Source organism: Nannobrachium achirus, assembly GCF_963921795.1.
Source record: "Nannobrachium achirus genome assembly, chromosome: 22".
Taxonomy (NCBI): domain Eukaryota; kingdom Metazoa; phylum Chordata; class Actinopteri; order Myctophiformes; family Myctophidae; genus Nannobrachium; species Nannobrachium achirus.
Window position 1 is genome coordinate 38,221,568 of NC_137829.1, and position 25,515 is coordinate 38,247,082.

The 25,515-nt window shown below is 41.5% G+C and overlaps 1 protein-coding gene across 1 annotated transcript in view; it reads left to right on the forward strand.

Annotated features, from left to right (window-relative positions):
- Positions 1-1,597: 1,597 nt before the first annotated feature.
- LOC308307625 (uncharacterized protein) overlaps positions 1,598-25,515 on the forward strand; it is a 72,501-nt gene continuing 48,583 nt past the window's right edge. Inside the window, exon 1 of the mRNA XM_080752891.1 lies at positions 1,598-2,178. Within this exon, the coding sequence (XP_080609017.1) occupies positions 2,086-2,178 (93 nt within the window). The 5' untranslated portion in view covers positions 1,598-2,085. The remainder of the gene's footprint in view (positions 2,179-25,515) is intronic.

Genomic DNA, 25,515 nt, shown 5'->3' on the forward strand with positions numbered 1-25,515 from the left:
CTCAACTGTCAGCAGAGGAATGTGGTGCCAGACCGTGCCACCTTGTGGATTCACGTTTCAACGAAAATATTTTAAATATGCAATGAGCCAAAAGAGCCAAATGAGCCATTCTTTTAAACGGCTCTTTTAAGTGAGCCAGAGCCATGGCTCTGGCTCACTTCAAAGAGCCATAAATTGCATCTCTAGTACAGTACTGCACTGCACTTGTGCACTACAACCACAGGGAGGAGATATTGCACCGTATGTTACCCAATGCACGATGCACGCCTACTTCTGATTTATTCTTTTATAAACAATACATTAAACAAGTCTATAAAACTCTTTCTGAAATTCCTGAATGTTTTTATCCCCCCCACACACACACACACACACACACACACACACACACACAAATCTATAGGCTACTTTTATCATTTATTTTAGGACCTTATTTTAGGGGCATTGATGATGCTCACTATTTTCTAAAGCCAGTTAAAATATAAAATAAAATGCATTTGAAACATTTCCATTGAGCTGAAACTGAAAGTGAGAAAGTTAAGCAAATTGCCTTAAAAGGTCCGGTAAGAATGTCTCGAACTTAAACACGAACCTCCTTCTCAGTCTAAAACAACACGTGTGGTACAGTTAGTACATCTACTTATAAAGGGGTGTCGTTTTTTTTGATACTTTGTCCATGTAGCTTTAAGATGTGAATGATAAGATCTGTTTTTAGAGCCGCTGGTCATCATTATAAATAGAGACAGACGGAACCCCTGAACGTGAATACAGTCCACATTCGAGACTATATGGCCTAAGGTAATTTTGTGCCTCAAATTAGGTTATAGGAAAATGTTTTACATGTTCCTATATTGACTATTATTGCCATATCTCCCCCCATATTGCCATAACTCTATGCATATTGCCCCTGTCTTCAAAAATGATTTGTTAATACACGTGGTGTATGCACTATGCTTTAGGCTAAATATCAGAATATGCATTTTTAAAAACCATTCACTGCCGTCATCTTGAAACTGTGTGGGAAAACACTTCTTATGGTTGCCGATATATAAAATCACTTACAAGTAATATAATTATAAGTATTTTTTTTCTCGATTCGATACAAATCATTTAGCCAGTGTTGCCAGGTTTGCTTATGATAAGCGACTTTTGGGCTTTAGTTTTTTTTTTTTTTTTTTACGTAGTTGCTTATTTGGGCTTGTTTCCTAAATGTTGTATAAACCAGTGGTTCTCAAATGTATGGACTGCTAATAAGTGCCTGCACAACCCCCAAATGAAAACATGTATTGCCAGCCAGGGAGCCTATTTAAAATTTTAAAATGTTTTTACTTTCTTTTTATAGCAGATTTGATTTACAAGCTCACACATTCACATAGGTTTAAAAGTGCTCATGTGCCCTTCATAAACTAGCTTCTTTTGGGATTTTCCCCCCCTAGATCTAGGTTGCTTATCTCTCATTCTCTCTCGCAAAACCTGGCTGGCCTGAGACTGACAACACTACCTCCAACAACAGTTTGAGGCAAAAGGATTACCCTATGAGCCCCATAGTGGTCTCTGGTTCCAAACTTTCTCTGCCAGTTGTTTTAGTCCGTCCGTTTGTGCGTTGTTACCAGGTGGAGATTGGAGGAGAAACTCCAACGCAACGTCTTGCCATGAGGGATATTTTGATTTAAAAAGGCTACGAATTATGTTTTCCACCGTTTAAACCTGACAGAGGGTATACGTCTTAACTGTAGACTTGTGGATTTGTCAGACGGACGCACATGTTACTTTTGCCACTTATTGCTGCTGCGGCTTAGAATTTAAAATAAATTATAAGTTGGGGACAAAAGTGCGAGTTGCGCGTCTTTAGAAGACACGCAACGAGGAAGAAGACGCGTGAACTGTGAAGACGGATGTAAGTTTATGTCTGCAAGTACCCAGCATCACCCTCGTGTTGTATTAAACACTTTTGTCATGTCAACACACGCGTTTCTCTTGAAGAACTGCAAGAACCGTTTCTAGAGTGTCGTCGGATTCTTCTTATTACTGCTGCTGCTGCTGCTCGGGTCGGTGTGTGACAGTGACTTTATAGTTGTTTTAGACATCATGGGCACTCAGGGGGGCACGGGACGGAAGAGAGGCAGCAACAAGGAGAGATCCACGGCCGAGGATGATGCCTTGAACCTCATCGCAAGAGAGGTGAGTTGAGTTGGACTTTTACCTCAACCTCAATACTGTTTGATCAACATGAAGTCATGAACTCTCTGTCTGTCTGTCTGTCTGTCTGTCTGTCTGTCTGTCTGTCTGTCTGTCTGTCTGTCTGTCTGTCTGTCTGTCTGACTTGATTCTGGAATAGACGGACTCTTCCGTCTATTCCAGGGGTCTTCAACAGGGGGTCCTCAGAGTTACTACAGGGGGTCCTGTTTTTTCTCCTTTTTTATATTAACCACTTGAACCCTAGTGTCCATATTCTGAGAACTTTAGCCCTAAGAGGTTTGGTGCAGAGGGGAGTCTAAGAGCAAGTGGTTAAATATCTGAAAACACAAATTGACATAAATCCAAAATTCACTGACGATTTGTGCTGTCAAACAATGAAACTATATGGAATCTATGATAAGGTTGTGGTGGTCCCTGCTTCATCTCTCTCTCAACTAAGGGGTCCTTGGCCTGAAAACATTGAAGATCCCTGGTTTATTCCTCCCCCCCCTCCTCACCATCATGCCCCCAATCTTCTCCCCCCCCCCCCCCCCCCCCCCCCCATATGAGGTACAGAAGAGGATGTAGGGGAATTCATTAATTACCGGTACACACTACCCTGAATGCACCCTACCAGCCCAAGATGATTGATTGAATACTTTATTAGAACTTTGCGTAGGAAAATGTACAGGACAGTACAGTTCAGATACCAGGTCTACTGGATTTAAACCACAAGAAAGCCTAATGGCTTGTTTACATTGGTGTACTCGATTCATAAAAAGAATGTGACCGCCCCAAACCCTACATACTGTACAACGTACATCATCTTCTTCACCATGATCATTTAAGACATTCCTTTTGCTTGATTATCAAAGCCTAGCTAGCTAGCTGCACACACAGAGACTGTGCACAGTGCACACACACCTTATATTATTAACCACCAGGCCCATGGCCCAGTTGGATGCAGGCCAAATAAGCATCTACCCTAACACCTTCCCAAAATAATCTCAGACAAACCTTGCTGTACTGCTTCTGCATTGACAAGAGTTAGGGTTGGCAACCGGAATCTGACAAACCGGATCCAACATTGAGGAAACCAGGAATCGTTTCCAACACATTTGTAATCGTTTTTGTAACAGTTTTGTATCACACTGTCAGAGCTGGTGTGTGGATTGGCGCCTGCTATACAATTATTATACCAGTGTTTCTCAAATATAATATCTAAAATATTTATTTTTCGGCTTTCATGCCTTTATTGATAGGACAGTAGACTGACAGGAAATGGGGAGAGAGATGGGGAGTGACACATGGGCAAAAAGGACGTCGGGATTGGAACTCGAACCTGCGACATGCTGTCAATCTGGCATTTCAGCCTAGGGTCTGCCAGGTCAATGGCATGGGCCCAAACTTTTTTTTAATTCAAAGACCACCATAACTCTGAGAGTGTACAAATGGAACCAAACTTTTTCCATTTCTACAATCTCCGAGTTACAGATCTATAAGGGTCCATTTTGAATCCAAAGGGAACCACAGACCGTTTAGAGAGAATCTTTAAAGAACCAGAATCGTTAAAAAAAAAAAAAAAAAAAAAAAATCCTAAAGGATCCCAAACCTAGACAGCGTGTGGTGAATGTACTGCTATTATTCGTGCCTCCTGGCTAGTTGAAACATTTCAGCAAAAAATCTTGGTAATTCCCTTCATGTGCAAACTTGCAAAGATGTTGTCTCGCCTAAACAATGGAGGGGTTGGAGTTGGCAGAAGGGGACATTAACTGAGTCACAGGTGTTGGCTTCCAACAGGTGGTGTGCAGTGCAGTCGTGTTTTCACTGGTTCACACTCCTTCAAGGGAGACCCTGCACCCGTGCCCCTAATCTCACAGCGTCCAATTCCTGTAATTAACTGTTGTGATGAGACGCTTGCAGCGTAAATGGCTGTTTTGCATTAAGAACAATGTCCTGTGTGTGTGTTGTAGAGAGCAGGTTGCGTTTCTCAATCAGTGGGCCAGGGGCTGAAACGGTGCCAAGAGATGTCCCAACCGAGTGCATCTCTCCACTCCGACATGTCTCCTTTCCGACATGTCTCCATTCCGACACTAACCCTATCTCTAACCCTAACCCTAAACCTTAGGCCCATCGGAGTGGCGACATGTCGGAATGGAGAGAGCCTCCCGTCCCAACCAGGTTGAGGACAAAGAACAACTTGATGAATAGAAGATATTGGGTTTCATGTCCCTGTCAGACATGTGTCGAGGACTGCTTGTTTTAAGGGTTTTAGCTTGTACTTGGGAAGGGTGAACAGTGAACACACACATGAAACACACATGAAAATGACAGCGTTGTGTTTTTCACACTATTAGAGTTGAGTCGCATGCTCTTTGTGAGGTGTCAGATAGGAATAGTTTCAAACTGTGGTACTGATATTTTGGCAAACTAAACGTATCTTTCTCATGCCAATAAATCTCCTTTGAATCACCTTTGAATTGATATTACTGGAAAAAGTTTACATCTGCACTCACAGTGACGTTTTGCATGAATTAACGTTTTCTATGAAGTATTTTATTTATTAATCTTGGGGTTTTAGAAATTATTAATATAATATTTTAGAAATCCAAAAGAGGCACTAGTCTGGAAACCTTTTCCCTAATCTCTTTCCTTTTTTCCATAGTACTTATTCAGACCATGCCGTGGAAATTGCGCAAATCTAAATATCTTGTGGATTTAATCAGCTAATAGTATTGCCATTTGCATAATTTCAGATATGAATGATGGACATTCATTTGACACAACATGAAGTCCTGCTTCCTTTTTTATGTTGGTATCACCACAGTGTTCAGTATGATATAGTGATGAAAAAGCTGCACTTAACCCACATGCTCTGCAGTATTAGTCATGTCGTCCCTGCATCATGCCGGGAAGAAAAGGTTAGTTGAGGGAAGTTTGGTGTGTGCAAACTACAGTAGATCCAAGCAGGATGTTGCATCAAATTTGCATCACACCCACACACACGCGCACACACACCTTCCTGCTTCCTGATTCAAACCTGCAGACGAGAGTGTGGCTATTTAAACGTTATCTTGTTTGAACTGTGGCTGACTGCAGTTTGTATGACATTGCACATTCCTATCAATGGTAAAACGTGTCTGGAATGTTCTCTGGCAAAAGTTTGCTGAGATACATTATGCTTGTTTTGAGAGAGTAGCACTTGCGGAATTGGTCAGCAGTCTAGCTGAACCAGCAGCCACTCAACTCTTCCCATAGGCTTTCCTCTGAATCATTATTTTCTAACGGTATTCTTCACTGTCAGGCAAAGAGGTGTGCCCTGATATATCGGTCACTTTGAGACCTTCTTTTCGCCGACATCAGCAATTACTGTATGCATTTATAACCACTTTAAACCTCATGTCCCTATTTCGGGCATGTTATTGTAGGAGAGATTTTCCAAAAGTTTTCAAAAATGTAAAAAAATGGCAGATCCAGCTCCCGATGCGATGTGTTGTGAGTTTGTAGATTGTATTTTTTAATACTTTTTAATGTATTTTGGTAGGCCTTGATGGCAGGTTTTTATCATTTTACACTTGGTTGCATGCTGACAATAGCTGATCTACAAGCTCACAATACAATGTTGTTTTCAGAGAGCAACACCTGAGCACAACCAAACTTAAAATGACTCGTCTTTTTGACAGTTCTTCTGGATCTCTTCTCCACTAGTCCCTCCCTAACATTTTAGGCTAGTTTGTATTTGTTGATGAAGTTTTCATTATATTTCGTCTTAGTTTCAGTTATCATAGCTTCGTTTTTATTTTGTTTTCATTTCATTTTCGTCAATGAAAAATGGTAGTCCATTAACTTTCTTCGCCATAGTTTTAGTCTACGAAATCTACACGGCTCTGGTGCCCTGTGCCTTTAAGTGGGCGGCTGGGTCAAATCCCTCACTGGCAGTCCCTCTGACAGGACGGTATGCCAGGTCTGACGAGCTGGCCCTCTCCACAACCAGAGCTTCAAAAATAGACCCCATCTGACAGATCAGCTGTTACTGTCTACACACCCCCCTCCTGTGTTCCCTCCTGTGAGGGTGGGTGGGTGGGGTAGGTAGAGGGTAGGTGGGGTTATAAATGGCAGATGATCCGTGCTAACTGGCCAACCTGCCAACTTGAAAATGTGGAAAAAGGCCAGTTGGTCCCTAGAGCAGGGCATATTTGTTTTTATTGTCTTTTAACAGGGCTTTTTTTTGGAAGCAACTGTAGTGGAGCCACAGTGGGACGCTGAACTCCGTTAGTCCGTTAGTGTCACGTTACAGTCCATGTATTTTCTGGAGCCGGTTCAAAGGGGTTTCGGGGAAGCATTCAATAGTGTATGAACCAAATGGAAGAAGACCACACACACTGGACAGAATTGCAGCTCTGGAAACGAGTGTTTCCAAACATCTGTCATTGACTTCAAATCCTGCTGCTGTTCCCAGATTATTGAGATTGAGTTTATTATTGAGAGGCATAATCTCATATTTTTTACGTGTAGTTTAAAATTTCAGTTGGTTTTGATGATTGCCATTCGTTATCATAGATCATAGATATAAAATGGTTTGGTAACTTTGTTTGTCCCGTGTAGTAGATAATATTTATTTATAATTGAACATTAAAGAGGTGGTGCCATAGTTTTGTACTTTTTTCTTAAATGTGTCTATAGAGTTAACATCACTCTAACAGACCCCCAGGTATGGTTATGCAAATATGTCTTCCCTGTGTATTGTTGGTTACTTCCTGAAAGCTGAAAGCCTCTGAGTCAAAAAGGCCAAATGTGAAATACACAGATTTAGTGGCATCATAAAATCCTCCCCTCCCATTTTTACCATACAACAACCATGTGGGTGTGGCAAACTGCAGCTGGGTCACCATCCACCTGACAACCAGGCATACTTAAAGGGATATTTCACTTTCAAAAAACCTTTTGGTCATTTTATCGTCTAATCAGACTTTTATGAACACCCGGAACAGATTTTAATTTGCTTGATTCAATATTTAGATATTTGATGTAAATGTTACCAGGCCCTCCTCCTCAAGGGCTTCTCCCCATACACACCCATTGTAACTTCAAACTCTTTTTTAACCATGATAGATTCATTAAAAACACCCACTATTTTTTTCTGGGGACTCATACTACCCTCCTAATACGTGAGCACCCTCCTAATACGTGAGCAAGCCATGTTTTTTCGATAACCCTTTTCATTTATTTTTAATAATTTTGTATTGTATTTTTTTTTTCCATTTTTCCCAAAGAATTATTAAAAATAAATGTTTTTAATGAATCTATCCTGGTTAAAATGGAGTTTGAAGTTACAATGCATGTGTATGGGGAGAGGCCCTGGGCCTGGAGGGCCTGATAACATTTACATCAAATATCTAAATATTGAATCAAGCAAATTAAAAACTGTTCTGGGTGTTCATAAAAGCCTGATTAGATGATAAAATGACAAAAAGTTTTTTTGAAAGTGAAATACCCCTTTAATGAACAGGTTGGTGTGGCCACATAAAAATATAATTTTAACACTCTTTAACACTGTAGCCTTTTTTGAAAAACATCTTCCAAGTATAATCAATACCTGACGATCATGTTGTAGGGGGGAATCACGGCACAATGTCTTTAAGTCTCCTGGCTGGCAGTATTGTTGTCTCCACCAGCCGAAGGCTGAGGGAGAGTATGTTTTCCCCTCCGTCCGTCCGTGCGTCCGTGCGTCCGTGCGTGCGTCCGTGCGTCCTCGCAGTTTGTGAACAGCTAATCTCAGTCACCGTTGGCCCGATCGCTGCCAAACTGAGCACACACACTCCCTGGATGCCAATCTAGAACCTCTGCCCCACATTTTTCAAATCAGCCTCATGGTGGCGCTATAACAGGCCGATTTGTGTGGCCTGGTTGTTACCAGCTAATCTCCGGCGCCGTTGGCCCGATCGCTGCCAAACTGAGCACACACACTCCCTGGATGCTAATTCAGAACCTCTGCCCCACATTTTCTAAATCAGCCTCATGGTGGCGCTATAACAGGCCGATTTGTGTGGCCTGGTGGAGACCTGTGCTCGGAAGAGCACTGCTTCTAGTTGGCCATGTTTTACCCATTGAGCTACACAAGGAATATACTGTAGACCCCACAACCCCTGGCTGGCATTGTTGGCGCAACGCTCTATCCATTGAACTGTACATAATCACATGCTCTGCTCCACAATGGAATTCTTCTTGTAAAGTCACCTGGTGTCTACTTGAGTGTCACCAGTTGTATGTGGCTGTTGTGGCCTTCCGGGCTCTGTGAACACAACACCAGGTTGACCTCCAGGAGGGTGTTGGATATCAACCTCCACCGTAATGACGACAGGCCAGGAATGTGTCCCGAAGGAAAAGCACAGTGGCTTTCTTGGAAGGTTCTGGTTAAAGAGTAACTGTGTGTGTGTGTGTGTGTGTGTGTGTGTGTGTGTGTGTGTGTGTGTGTGTGTGTGTGTGTGTGTGTGTGTGTGTGTGTGTGTGTGTGTGTGTGTGTGTGTGTGTGTGTGTGTGTGTGTGTGTGTGTGTGTGTGTGTGTGTGTGTGTGTGTGTGAAGCACCTTTTCGACTGCAGCTTTAGTACCACACCACATCGCACCACATAAAAATATCGACATTTTCCATTACACAAAAGTATCCCTATCGGTAAGAAACAAATTGACCCTTTTAACTGTGATTATAATACAATATAAATTTGTATTACAACTATCCTAAATTATAATACACTATAATGGATTATAAATGTGATTATAATACACTATAAAGTATTAATGTATTACAACTATATCCTGGTTATCTAAATGAAAAGTCAGTGAGTGATCACTGATCAGTCATCTTGAAGTGTTTGGCCCTGTTTGGCCTAGCTCAGACCTACTCTAGATTGGATACTTTTTAGTACCACGTTTAGTACCACTTTCACACCACTCTACTCCGGTCCTTGTAGTGGAAAACCTGGCACAAGTGGGCGGTGTGGAGTGGTGTGGTGTTGGGCCAGTGGAAAATGGGCTTTAGTGAAAGATCATCCTGTGGATTTTAAGTGTCATGTTGATGTTACAGTTCCAGCTGCATCTGTTTGTGTGAACACACATTTGGCCTGTGTGAATGTTGTTAGGTTTAAGTGGGACAACGTGCGTGGTCCTTGTCACTCAGCAGCCGTGTGCAGTCAACAGCAGTGTTGATTTCTTCTATGAAAACCATGACGAAAAACATTCGTCGACTACCTTTTTTCACTGACGAAAACTAAACTAGAAAACAGCAATGTTCAGAATTTGCCAATCAGAATGGAATATGAAAAATCCGATGGATCCGTCTTGATCACTTGAATATATATATATAATTATGGACAAAATCTTTTTATAAAAAAAAAGGTTTTGCAAAAATCTGCCTCCTGGTGTTGCTATGAAAGGGCAATGTTAAGGAGCTAAAAGGTCAACTTTTTCTTGAAAAACAGATGTTTCGGAAATATTTTATAAAAAAAATTAAGCTTCATATGTGTTTCTTTTCAAAAATGACCACAAAAAGCGTAAAATAATGATAAAATAATCATTTTGGCCGTTGTCAGGCTGACTTTGTTTACATCCCTCTTCTATTCTTTTATATGGATTCCATATAAAAGAATAGAAGAGGGATGTAAACAAAGTCAGCCTGACAATGGCCAAAATGAAAAAGTTGACTATAGCTCCTTTAGCTCCTCCGTTCATGATGTGTGGCAATTTGTTCAAAACGGGCCACTCCCGCAAACTTGTCAATCTTAGCCAATCATGGAATATGAAAAATAAAAACAGATCAGTCTTGATGATAACATGACCATAGAGATAATGTGTACCGATTTGTGTGACATTTTGGTTACATCTGAAGAAGTAATATATTCAATTCAATTTCAATTCAAAGGAGCTTCATTGGCATAAGAAAACATACGTTTACATTGCCAAAGCAAGTTTCAACGTAATAAAAACAGTTGAAAATGGGGAACATATATACAGTTGGTACAGCATTGTAAACAGAGCTATGTCACATTTTGTTATGTATATACAGGGTATGAATATATTTAAAAAAGCTATGAATATATTTTTAAAAAATGATTTAGATAAGGCCTTTTTATGTTAGACCTCCATCATTTATCAACAAAATCCATAAACCTGTTGTACATAGACTATACCGTGAAGTTGTTTACACAAACTTGCTATTGGTGTGTACAATATTCCAAGATTATACGCATTGTACATTTGATGCTCTGATTTGCTCTTTTTTGCATACTCTTTTCTTTCAATCTTTTTTTCCCTGATTTTTATCATTATTCTGTTGTTATTATCTATGCTGCTGCATTGTTTGAAGGAAGCCAAACCAAAATAAGCTTTACTCTTATGTACCTGTACACAAGATGTAACAATGAAGTACATCCTGGCTTGAATAGCATGACATCTTGCCATTTTGAAGGGCCCCTCGACCCATGCATACTGTAGGTCCCAACCCCGCTGGTTGAGAACACGCATGACATGACATCGGCAGCATCCAACCCAGAACCCAGACGGGTTCATTGTATCCCCAGAGGATGGCTTGTTTTGTGAGAGCTCACAGTGACAATGTCGGCTGAGGATTAACAAGGCAGGTTGGCACAGTCAGAGCAGCATTGTGGACAATCATGTTGTTGAGAGAGGATTTGTCTGTAGCTTGGAGACAGACAGACAAGAATCTGCTGTGGTTAAGAACACAGTTAAGTCTTCTCCAAGGGGCCACATGAAGTCACACTTCTAACTTTCAATAGATTAACTTAATCCTGATCTTGTAGGGGTTAAATAATAAGCTTTTAGCGCACGCACATCACACACACACACACACACACACACACACACACACACACACACACACACACACACACACACACACACTGTTATCATATTTTCCTATGTACAGTAGATCTCCACATAAGAGGCCTGAATGAAAGTGCCCAGTGAGTGACGTCATAACTGTTTTTTTACTGTACAACTCCCAGATGTAATGTACTGTAGGCTATACAACTACGTATATGAATCACATTACACTTAAAACTGAACTGAATTTGAGTAACATAAAAAACACACAATATAGAATATATAATATATCGATATATAGTTTCGTTTTAAATGACTATTCACCAATAAAATCTCTGAGGTAAGTCACCAATGCACTATATTTTATGCCTGACTTTCCCAGTTTGCCCAGCGTTTAGAGTTCCATTATTAGCAGTCCAGAGGCTAAATAACCGTGAGTTCAATATCAGGTTGACATACTCCAGGAAACACTGATTATACTCTTAAACAAACATTAATAATCCCAACATATCCTCACATTTCCGTGTGTAAACACACATTGTGGAAATGCACCCCACTGGATTCAGTTAATATCCCTCCCTAGACCCCCCTGTACAAGACAAGTCTCCATAAAAGGACATGAGGACTGTGGGTGGGGGTGTGTGTGGGGCTGATGACATCATCCCCATGCAGGACCAGTTGAGATTGTTATCACAAACGCCTTCCTGTTTATTCACCACTTTTGGAGCTCCGTGCAGACAGAACGTAGGAAACAGTGATGGGTGGAGTCTGAGGCGTGAGCTGATATTCAATGTTATGTTACCAAATGAGGTCCAGTTTTAGGACTCTGATATGCTGCTGTTTATGGGAATGTTGTGTAGAGGGCAACAAAAGTGAGACCTTAGGTCATTTTGTGATTAAAGCAACAGTGGCACACAACGTGTCCCAAAGATTGCAGTGAGTGTGTGAGTAACTTTACTTGGAGATGACGGCTGGATACAGTAAAGTCAGGCTGGTGAGATGTCTAATCAAAAATGTCAAGCTTAATGTATTCAGGGTTCCCACGGTCATGAAATTCCTGGAAATATTTTGAAATTAGAAAAATATTTTTCCAGTACTGGAAAAGTTTTAAAATTCATCAAGGGTCCTGGAAAGTCTGGGAAAAAATAGCTACTTTTATTTTTGCTATGCCTGTCTTTGGGCATTGCACATAGGAGTAAGCAACTTGTTGTTGCGCTGAATTATTGTCATATCGTTGTTGGGTGAAAACCTTGTATGTCCAAAACCATTTGTTTTGCATTTATAATTTTAAAAATTATTTAAACTAGTGAAAACAGCCGATCTACAAGCACACAATGCCTTGCACCGCGAGGTGTTGTGTGCTTGTAGATCTGCTGTTTTCACTACTTTTGTGCGACGGCCTTGTATGATGAAGCAGGGCTTTACTTGGCGAAAGAACGTACACGTTTAGACATTTTAAACTTGGAGATACAAGGTTTCCACCCGACAACGACGATATAGTCCTGGAAATTGGGTTAAATATTCTGGAAACGTTTTGGAAATTTTTTGGAAATGCATTGGAAACTAGAAAAGAAAATTTCTAAGAAATTTTAAGTGTGCCTGCAGCTCGCTAAGTCTGTGCAACCTTGTGTAGCGGTTGGTGTTAGTGTTTCGTTTTGAGAGGGTCGTTCCCCCTGAAAAACACGTTTTGGCATGAAACGGTTACGTTTTGCGCGTTTGTGGTGCCCCCTATGGGTCGAAGTGGAAATGCTCAGTATATGTTCAGTATAGCGCCCCCCACTTGTGGTTAAAATTTGGTGTTGACTGGATGTTTCGTTTGTGATTTATGGCTACTTCTTACAAAACGGGCTCCTCCCGCTAACTTTGGAACCCTGTTACGGAAGAACGGTATGGACTATCAAAATATCGTTTAATTATGTTTATCGCATGAGTTCATAGATCGTGTGTATCGATTTTTGTGACATTTGGAGAAAATATGTAGGAAAAGGAGCAAAAAGTGTGTTTTGAAGAAAATTCAAAATGGCGGAAAATCTCTCCTGACGCAAATGGGCGTGGCCTATATGAGGAGATGCGTCATGACCCAAGGAATCCAGGGAAAAAGGAATTTTAATTTTCCGACCTACGGTTCAAGAGTTACAGGCCGAAAGGTAAAGTGGGCTGTTATAGCGCCACCATGAGGCCAACTGACGAAATTATTTTTTATTTAATCCTTGATATCATTATAAATCTCCTCTCCAAGTTTTGAAACTGTAGCCCCTATGGTTTGCGAGAAAAAAAATATTGAATGTGAGTTTTTGCGATTCCCATTATAAGTCAATGGGTAAAATTAATTCACTAATAAATTAATATCAATTAAACGATACAACTTTTCTCTTAGAAAAGTAATAGCACACCATTCCCGGCCGAGCCGCACGTTTTGATGTATATATTGCGGCGGTGGCATAAATCGTGCGGCAGTTATTACGGCTCCAAATTTGCAAGAACGTTACTTAATTACTTAAGTATGGCGGAGTACAATAAGTGTTTTGCCATTGCATGGCAGGCACACTTAAAAATGTGTGGGAACCCTGTGTATTGCTTCTGCAATGTCTGGATGGCTTCAGATATGCAGTGTGTGAACTCAAGTGGTCCTGTTCAAGGATACAGTATGTGTGTGTATATGTACAGTGAATGTTGAATCTCTCAGAGATAAATCTTATCTCTCAAACAAAAACTAAAAAGAAAGCGAATCCTCATCATTCTATTACTGTGTTCGAGGTCACAGCGTTGCCATGGTGATACGAATCCTTTCACAGAATGCCTAGAATGCCCATTTATCCTGTTGAAGGAACAGCACTTCAAATTCAGGGGCCATGCATTGCACACACTGAATTGTGCATTTGAAGGCTGATTACGTCAGTGGTGCTCAACCATTTCATACCGTGACACCCCCAGCACTTGGAATTGTAAGAGTTTAGGCATTACATTTAGTTTGACTCCAGATAAATATTGTGAAAATAAATAGCTCGGCTATTTTCTCAATGTTTTCCTCTTTCTTATATTATTTGATAGTATAGTCTGTTTACTACTTTTGATGCAGCTAGCCTTCTTTTTTTTTTGGTATTAAGAAGTTAGGCCTAGGATTATTGAATGCTTTAACTATTGAAAAATAGCAGATATACAAGCTCACAGCGCGGCACCGAGTGCCGTGCTGCGAGCTTGTAGATCTGCTATTTTTGAAAAATCGTCAAAAATTTGAAGTGTCTTTTGAATCCTTCTGAGGTTTTTTGAAAAACCCATGTTTCAATATCAGCAATCTGGCTTTTGGATTTGCACACATTTTCACAAGTTTTTCCAAAAATAGCAGATCTACAATGCGAGCTTGTAGATTGCCGCTGTGAGCTTGTAGATTGCTATTTTTCAATAGTTAAAGCATTCAATAATCCTAGGCCTAAATTGTCACTGCACTGTCATCTGGGGACTGGGTTGGGGACCCCCCCCCCCCCCCCCCAAAAAATCATGTGGACACCCAGCTGGGGGTTCCAACCCACAGGTTGAGATGAGAGCCACTGGTTTAGGCCATAGCGGCACACACCAAGGCCTTTCCCATTTCTTGTGTAATTATTTGGTGTTGATTACTCTGGTGGTTCTCAAACATCTCTCAGGTCACCCCTGTAAATAACCCTTTTCACCCACAGCACCCCATTGTTAATTTTAGCACGTTATTTCATATAAAACGGTACGTAAATCTTTCCCCCTAAGATACAATATGTCACAAGGAAAACTTAAGAAAGAAAATATCTGTTATCATTAGGATAGATTGAAATTAACATTTATACTTGGCGTTTAGCCACTTAAACCCCAGCATCCCTATTTTGGGGGGGACATACACCAAGACAAGTGACGCGTTGTGAGCTTGTAGAGCGGCTATTTTTGGTTAAGAGACTTGGTGTACTGTAGGCTCACCAAGTAAAGTGCAAGCGACATTGATAAATTCCAAATATTATCAAAGTATTCTGAGGCACCACTGGACATCGCCGGTCCAGACACCCTAGGGTGCCATTGCGCACACTTTGAGGGACCTGGATTACTGGATCCTCTAAACATTATGTCCTACTCACAGCGTAGGACTGTAATGCTTTTCTAGTGTTGTTACTGTTTGACTGTTCTACCACTGCACAGCAATTAGTACATTTATGATGGTAGTGTCACATTTTTGGAAGCCCAAGCAGCGTGGTGTGGCACTGGGCATTTACCTTGCGCATGTGCGTGCACATGTGGCGTTTTTCTCTGCTTGTTGAGAGCTAAAATATTTTCAACTCGGGCGTTTGGAAGCACTTTTAGCAGGCACACGCACGCACGCACGCGCGCACGCGCGCGCGCACGCACGCGCGCGCGCACGCACGCACGCACGCACGCACGCACGCACGCACGCACGCACGCACGCACGCACGCACGCACACACACACACACACACACACACACACACACACACACCGTAATCATATTTCTCTATTGTACAGTAGATCTCCAAAGAGCCCTGAATGAAAGTGCCCACTTAGTGAGTGACATCATAGCTGTGTGGTATTACTGTAACACTGCAAGATGTAATGTATATACAACTACGTATATGAATCACAGGCTGGCTGGCACAGTTCGAAGTATACATAATTGTTGAAAGATGAAGTGACCATAGTGAGAGAACCAGTAAGACGTAAATCAACAAAAGGAACTAAACATGTCCACTGCCCCTCTGAGAAATTCCTTCCTGAAGCTAACCGCCTGTTATTCTCCGTACACTCACAATCACATTGTGTAACTTCCTGTGAGTACATACTTGCTGCCATCATGCAGCAACAACAGCGACACCACCAAAACGACCAGTAGTAGTACTAAATAGAGATGGATACCTTTAGGCATCAGACAGCACAGCAGTTTTTGCTTACAGATAGATAGCATTAGAAGTACAGTTAGCAACACCTATTGGAACTGTAACATAAAAAAAGACACCAACTGCAACAACAAAAGTATACAAAACCTATTGATCTTGTCGGTTATGACGACACAGTAAGATTCAGGGCTAAGGCTTTACTCCGCCCACTTTGGCGGCCATTTAAATTGTTAGGTCTTGGATGCATCAAGATCAGTCTGTACTAGTTCTACTTGTTGAGCAAGCAACAATACTTTTACTTCAATTGCTATAGGCTTTGATTGCATTTCAATAAAACCATATTTGATCAACATAATGATCACCCACATTTTACTGTTTATAGGGAATGTTTTATTATTATAAACCGATCTTTATTTCAAAAGCAATGGATGAATGTGATGGATGTTCTGATCTGCTTGTGCTCTTTCTGCACTCATGCATGGACAGCCGAAGTCGCGATTTTAGCGTGATATCTTTTTATTGGGCGACAATAATGAGCACCAGAAAATGAAAGCAGACATTCCAGTGAATATGGACACGTTTAAATGTAAATTTTTTGATGAAAATTGACCGAGTAATGGCCGAGTCAAATTGCAAGTGGTCTTGGCAGTGGCCCAATAACTGGCTGTAGGCACGCTATGTGGTGTAAAGTAATTACGTATATTTACTTAAGTACTGTACTTAAGTACACTTTTGAGTTATATGTACTTTGCCAATATTTTTACTTCTTCTCCACTACATCTCTGATCAAAATATTGTAGGCCTACTTTTACTCCACTGCATTTATTTCAAAACTTTAGTTAGTAATATATTTTGACCATTTGAAAATAGCCGATCTACAAGCTCACAATGTTAGATCCATGCTATTTTCAAAAGATGTTTTGATAACTTGAAAGGGACCTTCTGCACAATGCGTAGGCCTACTTTTACTGTTGGTAGGCTACTTTAAGTACATTTTGATACCATTACCAATACTTTTATACTTTTACTCATGTACATTTTGAATAGGCCTACTGGACTTCGACTTGTAATAGAGTACACTTGCATTGCCCAATCTATCGTCTGTCTACAACCAGCAAACTGTCATTTCTGTTCTCCGGTCATGCTTCATTTTATCCATGATTCTAACAACAAAGATGGCAGCGGAAATGGACCGATTTTTGCAAGGCCACGCCCAGTCCTCATTCTCAATACGCCTAATTCAATCATCCTGCTTGATTCGTAACAAGAAAGAACCAGTAAGACTCCCTAATCGGGAGATAAGCGACCGTAGGTGGCTTATCTCCACAAATAGGGCAAAAATGTGTTTTTCCCAAATCTTCCTGATCCATGTTGATGACATGAGTGTAGACATGCTGTGTAGTGATATTCGTGATTTTAGGGCAAAAACTGTAGGAGCAGTGTCCAAAAATGTGTTTTAAAAATCGGCCTGAAGGTGGCGCTAGAATAGGGCCATGTGAGAAATGAGAGGTGGGGTCTCCACGTTGCCTTGGCGGACGAATAGGTACCGGCCCCGGCTCTCCCGGACGCTCCTAGCCCGAGTTACGGCATTTTATGTGCGCTGCAGTGGCAGGGGGTCCTCCACTGGGGGCGCCACCACTTTTGCATCCGTTCTGGAGCACCAGGAGTCGGTGGTCCCCGGGAATTCCCCGCGAGCAGCCCCGTTGGGGTGGTCATTTGGTCATTTTTGCACATTTGGTCATTTTTTACATCTGGGGGTCCCCCAGGGACCTGGGGGTCCCTGGGGCTCCGGGGGTCCTTGGAGGTTGTAGTTTGGCAGTCAAGGAGTATGTGTGCAAAATTTGGCATGGATGGGGGCAACGGTTGTGGAGATATGAGCAGGGCAAAAGTGTGACGGACTCACTGACAGACAGACAGACAGACAGACAGACAGCCCGTGGAGGTTTTGGTAGTAAATGCGACCTACGGTCGCAATAAGCAGTTAAGCATATTTATGACATCTGCTGCACAACCCGCAGGCAACGTTAACTTACACATGACAGTGGATGATGAAGAAGCAGCAGCATAGTTGTTGTAATGACAGAAGTAGCAGTCTGGAAGTAGTAGAAATAGTGGTTAGAATCTGTAATAGAATCTGGTTATAGTAGTGGCAGCAGCAGCAGCAGCAGCAGTTTAGTATACTACTGCTACTACTGCTGCTAGCTACAGTATGTAGTATAATCGTAATAGCAGTGTAGTGTTGGCAGTGGTGAAAAAAGTATTTACATGTTTTACTTAAAGGGGTACCTTCACCTAAAGGGGTTGAGGGGCAGATTACACTGTGACATGAGCTTCTCTGAAAACGGTCTGAAACAGCCCCTCGCCCCCCAACAACAGCTGACCAGTACAGTAAGTAGTCATACAGCCAGGCTATACAGACAATTAATTTGATTGGCTTATAATTGCTCATCCCCACAACATCATAAAAATATTAACTTGTTTTTTAAGATGATTCTTAACTCATTCCCTGCCAGGCCCGATAGTCCCGAGATTATTCCAATGTCTTTCCCCGCCAGGCCCGATAGTCCCGAGAATTAAAAAAAAAAAAAAAAAAAAATTCAAAAAAAAATTTTTTTTAAAAAAAAATTTTGACCCCAAAAAATGGAGTAGGCATGATAGCAATCGCGAAATTTCATGTTTAACCCCCATAGCAACCCCATCTTTCAAGCATGGCAGCCATTTTGGCAGCCATCTTTGTTAAACATAGTGGCTGTTATCTCAGGAATGCCTGAACGGATTTCCATTCGGATTTTTTTGTTTGAAAGCTGTGAGCAAGGTGGACACACGTGGTGCATTATCTAGGCATGGGTGTGCATGATCCGTGCACACCCAATTACATGGAAGTCTATGGAGACGAATGGCAGGTGGGAGTACGGAGGTATGTTAAAATGGCGGTCAATGTGTTAAAGTGACAGTAACCCTTTAGGTGACAGGCCCCCTTTAAGTAAAAGTATCAATACTTCATTGCATTCATCTGTTACAAGTAAAAGTCTGCTATTCAAGTAAAGGTAAAAGTACAAAATTATTGGCATCAAGTACAAAAAGTAAAAGTACTCATTATGCAGAAATTTATCAATTTTGTGTCGCGATGCATCACATTGTCTAATGTATATACTTTAGACAATTTTATGCCTTTTATGCCCATACATGGAGATCCCTATCTGAACCAGCCACACAGATATGGGTCATGCCTTTGCCATCTGGCCAGTGAAATATATATATCGATGACATCAGGGATCTTCATATATGGGCATAAAAGGGATACCCAATACCATATATGGACTTTTATATAGGTGATGTCACCTGTGATATCACCTGTGATGTCACAGTGACAAGGGAACCAACCCATAGACTGTAAAAATCTGTACTGACTGACTGACTCACACACTCAGTATGGATATCCAGGGTTTGATCTTTGATGAGGTGATGTCACGTGATGTCACGTGACATCACTTCCTGTACGGACGGAAAGACAAGCTGCGACATTTTTCATGGTATACTGCGACCTTCGGTCGCAATGATACTAGATTACTACTATTGCTAATGTATTTCATGTTTTACCTTGTGTTGTCCTAGTTTACGGTAAATTGCTCTGGATTAAGAGCATCTGCTAAATGCCTAAATTGTAATTGTTATGACAGACAGTAGTAGTAGTAGTAGTTACTAGTAGTAATAGTGGTTGTAGTGACAGTAGTAGTAGCAGCAGCAGCAGTAGTGGTGGTGCATGTGGCGGTATAGTGACGGATGCACAATGCTACATAAACTGTTCTGAGTGAAGCGTCTTGTCTTTGACCACAAGCTGCTCCATGTTTGTCCCTTAGACACAAACAAACCAAGGAAGTCCTTCCAGAACCAAAGGGAAACATCTGGGTGACCTCAACGTGACTATTTCTGTTCCCCAAGTGACACTTGTGTACGTCACAGTCTGTGAAGTTATCACCACACTGGCATTCATCATGCCAGTGTGTGCATTCTTCTCAAATAAATGTGCCATCGTTGTATAACAATAGAAATGTGTTGCACCAATGTGGCTTCCATCAAGGTTGAACGCTGGAGCAATTTTATTACGTTCAAGAATAACTAGTTTCTTCCCACCAAATACCAAAGTAATACATAGTATTTTGTTGATTCGTGTTTGTTCGATGTTCAGTTTGCCTTTCCCCAGTGAATTTGTAGAGAAATCTGAAGCAGCATTTACAGTATTTCACTCTGTGTGTGCGTGTGCGCATGTGTGTGTCAGACAGACACCTAATCAGAGAAGCCAGGGAGGGCAGCTGTCTGTCTCCCACCTCCTGTCATTGAGGTGATCTGCTCTTCTGCTGAGAAGCACTGTTTTAGAGGTTTGGTTGTGTTGAAGTGATGCTGTGGCTGTTGGGCCCTGCAGGGCCAGTGGTGCCACAGTTTCCACATTGTGTTTAAAAGCTGACAATGACGTTATGAAAACAGGAAATACTTCACAGTAATGGTCCAGTCCAGTAGACTTACGCCTACTCATAAGATGCATAATGCAAATAATTAGTGGTAGGCTTTGACTGTAAAATGAACAATATGTTTGTCTCTCAACATGGCCTGAAGTGTGAATACACTTCCTGAGATGAACCTTTCCACCTCATCTCACGGATGAGCTAACCTCCGCCTGCTCCGAGTTCAGAGTTATTTCTGTACCCCCCTCTTTGTCCCGTCTTTCAGCACTTGTGGTCATTAAAAGGTCTGACGAATTTGGTTCGTCGTGGGGTATGGGAGTGGTGCGGTACACTAAGCCTAGACCGGTATTTAGGTCTGGTTGTACTGGGACTGGGAGCTCTTGATAAAGACCTGGTGTCCTCGGAGAGAGAGTTGTCAGCTGCAGACAACGGATCCAGGCCAATACCTCTGAGCTGTTATTGTGATACCGCAATACCAACATATTCAAGCTACATTGTAAAGCGGTTTGACGGGCCAAAACGACTGGAAAAGTGCTATATATTTCATTTATATATAAAGGCAGACAATTCACATAATCAGACACTGGTTGAATTGAAAACATGCTGAGCACATTCGTAGTACGCTCCACGGAGGATTGATGGTAGGGCTGCCCCTGAAATTCAAAGATTTAAATATAGTCAGAGACCTCAGTTGACAGAGATAATTTTATTAGAGCAGTTTATTTTTTATTTAATTTTTTATGTCAGTTATTTCAAAGTGGACAATAGACACTAGTATCTATTACGGTAATATAATATCATAATCTTTAAAAATGGCAACATTGAGGGCTCCTGTCAACCAATGTCTCATAAGATCTTCCTTCTACTCACACACACACACTGTCCCGTCCTATTTTGGACAGCACTAACTCTGATTTTATTTACAGTGTTTATAAATTGTGCGTTTGTATCAATTTCAATCTTTTTCTTCCCCTCCAGTTGAAACAAACTAGCTCATTCACTCTCGGGAGGACGGTGACACTGTTGGAAATTGTGCGGAATTAGAACGGTTCTGGTAGAAGTGCAGTCCATGTAGGTCATTATAAATAGTCGTACCGGAGGAGGAAGTGAGGTGAGGTTCTGTCTTTTGGCCCACTTAATAAGAGTGCTGCTGGTTGTGTTTTAAGAGAAGAGGTGCCGTACATAAACACAGGTACACCATGTGTGAGAAAGCAGACGCCCCAGGAGTCCACATACTCACTGGGGCCGACATCACAGTGTATTTTGACAAATGGTTTTTATAAGAATTAGCTTTATAATGACGTGTGTGTGTGTGTGAGATATAGTGCCAGTTGAATACAACTTTCTTTCCTTCCAGACAGTTCCAGATTAGCTAAGTCATCAGTCGCGTAGCGTAGGCTACATTGACTTTCAGATAACTTTCCCCGAGATAACCTTCAGGCACTCTGTGATCATGTGAGCAGTATTTCATAATACTGTTTGATCCATGTCTGTGTTGGATGCTCAAATATTGATTCTGGGCATTAACAATATAGAGGTTTTTGTAGAGCAAAAGGGTGGGAACCTATAGCATGTATTACCCACAGCTCTCTAACGCTAGAATTGGATGGGTAGACGTGTCGACAGTGGGCTACGTGACCTCTTGTGTATGACTCAGCTCTGTCACTTCCTCTGTCACTTCCTCTTTCTTAAGTGTGTTCAAATTGATATTGTAATAATATCCTGTCCTACTGTAGTTCATGTGTCATTTTAGTTTTTGTGCGTTAGTCTCCTGTGTCCCATGTAATAGGGTCTCCATTACATCGTAAAGAAAAACACAAAAAGGAAAAAAAAGTGAGCTGTTACACGTTAACCCATTCAGAACGGGTACACATTATTGTGTATCATTATTTTATGCTTTAACTATTGAAAAATAGCAGCTATACAAGATCTGCGAGCTTGTAGATCTGCTATTTTTGAAAAATCAAGAAAATTACAGAGAGAGAGAGATTCAGAGATTCAGGTGTCACAGGCTCACAACAGCAACCAGTCAGAAATCAGAATGAACGGCTAAGAAGACCAGGAAGTGATGCCCACCTTTCACACACAGGCTCATGGGACACAGGAAACTTGTGGATTGTGGAATCATGTGGATGCATAGATAATGCATAGATCACAGGCTAGATACACATGGAACCATGTCTGTATGAGTATGAGTACAGCAACACCAGCTGCAGCCACCCTAAGGTGCTGTTGAGCAGCCTGCACCACTCCTTTCACACTGCTTTAACTTTTTTGGAGCGGTGAAAGCGCTCCCAATAGACAGGTATGTCTGTGGCTGGCTGGCTATGTGGCTGGCTGGCTGGCTGGCTGGCTGGCTGGGTATGTCTGTAGCCTGGCAATACCTTGAGTGGCCACACAAGTTAAAGGAGGGGCGCTGTTGTGCAGGCACAAACACACACACACACACACACACACACACACACACACACACACACACACACACACACACACACACACACACACACACACACAGATTCACCGCTCCACTTCGAACCGAGGTTTGATTTTTTACTTTGATACCCCTGAAATACAATAGTAGCATGATTAGCGCAGAGGGTTGGCGAACTAATAACAGATATATTGGTCATTGAAGACATTGATCAAATAATTGTCTGCGTTTAGTACCGGATTCATGTGGTATTTAATTCAGGTCCTAGAGGATTCAGAATGTGTGTAATATTTGCTCATACGGCAGAAACGATTAACTACATTTTACTTTAGAATTCTTTCCTGTCATTGTCTGCATATCCTGCCGTTCACTGCATGGGGCATGTGTGTCAACCCCAGCAGCCATCTGTCACCTCAGCAGAAGTATGTGACCTAGTTGTGGCTCCGGATTTAATCACACCGCTTGTCATTCTATGCGACCACTTTCACTTGACATTAAGATATCTGGACTGGAGTTTCTCCTCTTCCGCCTGCCTTTGTTCTTACCTCTGTGTAATTATCCAGTCTAGTTACAAACTTGATGAAAAACCGGTGACAAGCTGATAAGCTCTGTGTGGCTCATAACTTTAAACCCCTGAGACTGATAATGTTGTTGTTGAATGGATTGTTTGAAACCCCAGAGGAGAGAGCTTGCCTTTCTGACATATGGGTGCAAGTCACTGAAGTCCTATAACAAACAACAGTGACATTACAGTGAATACTCTCAACTAGGCCTATTATCTATAGAGGCAAAAAGTGCTGATAGTCAACATGTAATAAGTGCAACAACAAGTGTAGTAAAAAATGTGACTTAACAATAACAACATCAAGTTGGCCTTGATTGTCTAAACATTTGATTGCACCGTGCCTACAAATTACTTTTCTATTTTTCATCTTTGCAAATTCACGCACAGGCCAGGAGTAACTCGTCCCAATAAATATTTCTGGTTACTTCTCTCACGATAAAGAAGAGTCCTGGAGTAGGTAAACCTAAGTTTAAGTCAGTTTTGCTGAAGAATATTGCTGAAACACAACAACAGATAGGGCAGCAACACAACAGAAGCTCATCAAATGAAAGTTGGGGCACCACCATTCTGCCACCCCAGTGCAGGCACGGCACGGCACGGGCTGGTTCTGGAGGTACTAGAGCAGCCTTATGGGAGTCGGAAGGTTCCTGGTTCAATACCGGGCTGCCAAAGTGTCCTTGAACAAGACACTGAATTCACCTCTAACTGCTCTGATGGTGCCTTGCATGGTTCCCTCCATTGTCTGTGTGTGTGTGTGTGTGTGTGTGTGTGTGTGTGTGTGTGTGTGTGTGTGTGTGTGTGTGTGTGTGTGTGTGTGTGTGTGTGTGTGTGTGTGTGTGTGTGTGTGTGTGTGTGTGTGTGTGTGTGTGTGTGTGTGTGTGTGTGTGTGTGTGTGTGTGTGTGTGTGTGTGTGTGTGATGCACATTGCAAAGTGCTTTGGATAAAAAGTGCTATTGTAATGCACCATTTATCCTTCTTTTACAGCAGTGGTTCTCAACCAGTGGTCCTTGAGGGGGTTCCACGTGGTGCCTAGCTAAATGATGGAGAGTTGGTAACCAAATAGACCCTTATAGATATTTAACTCTTGAGAGTGTAAAAGTCTTCACAATTAGAGAAAGTAGAGGAATTGTTATTTTTATCAACGTTTGCCTTCGTATCCAACGATAAATTAATATTCTACGTTTTGGGAGGCTAAATCTCATCAAATGGTGGTCCGTGGCTCAAATACCGAATAAATAATGGACCTTGATATGAAAAAGGTTGAAAACCACTGCTTTTCGGGCTAGACACAGCATGAAACAGTCACAGGGTTATTTGTGATGTTTGAATAGCACGTTTGCTGAGCACATGGACATTAGGAACAAACATTAACAATCCAAGGACAATGAGCAGTCATTGACTAAGAGGAAATGCCATTTAATGAATCACTGAATGGGCCAAAGCAAGGACAGGAAGTCACAATCAGTGAGGCTTTTTGCACTTCCTGTGTTCCTCCCTTCCACATAATTAGCTGTTTGCTACTGTATATTTTCAGTATTGTTTTAATTTTTTATCTTGATATTTATTAAATATAAAAGAATGACTGATTGCAGCAGAGGAAATTATACAAAAAAAAAATAACTCAAGTTTGGGTAGCAAAGTCGCAGTCAAACCCTTAAGTTATCCTACTCTCTGAGTGTATTACAACGGAAGAAGGTGGAAAGCGACTGCTGCTGACAGTGTGCCATCGGGAGCTTGTCGGCAAGAGACGCTTGCCGTTGATAAAGCTGTCGGAACCGGTTGATGAGAAACTGGACATGTTCAGTCTTTTGCCGTCTTTTTCTAGGAGTCGGTAGAATTGAGGGGGTAACTGTAGAGTGGACCTTTAGTTTTCTACTGCTGCAGAACAAGCCTAAATAAGCCGGAGACATTTTCCCGTCCCGCATATGAACTAAATAGTAAATACCATATTATCATTCTCAACTCTCAATTCCTATACCAATCTATCAGCTCCATAGCAAAGCTACTAGCGCTAAATGCTTTTGTTTGTTTTCTGGGGCTGAAAATGTGTTGCCACATTTGACAGATTCTGTGAGTAAACCGGTCTATGAAAACAAGCCCAAAAGAAGTGACCATTTTCACCATTTACATCAGCGTCTTTTTAATAATCTTGAAAGCAAGACCCAAATAAGCAAC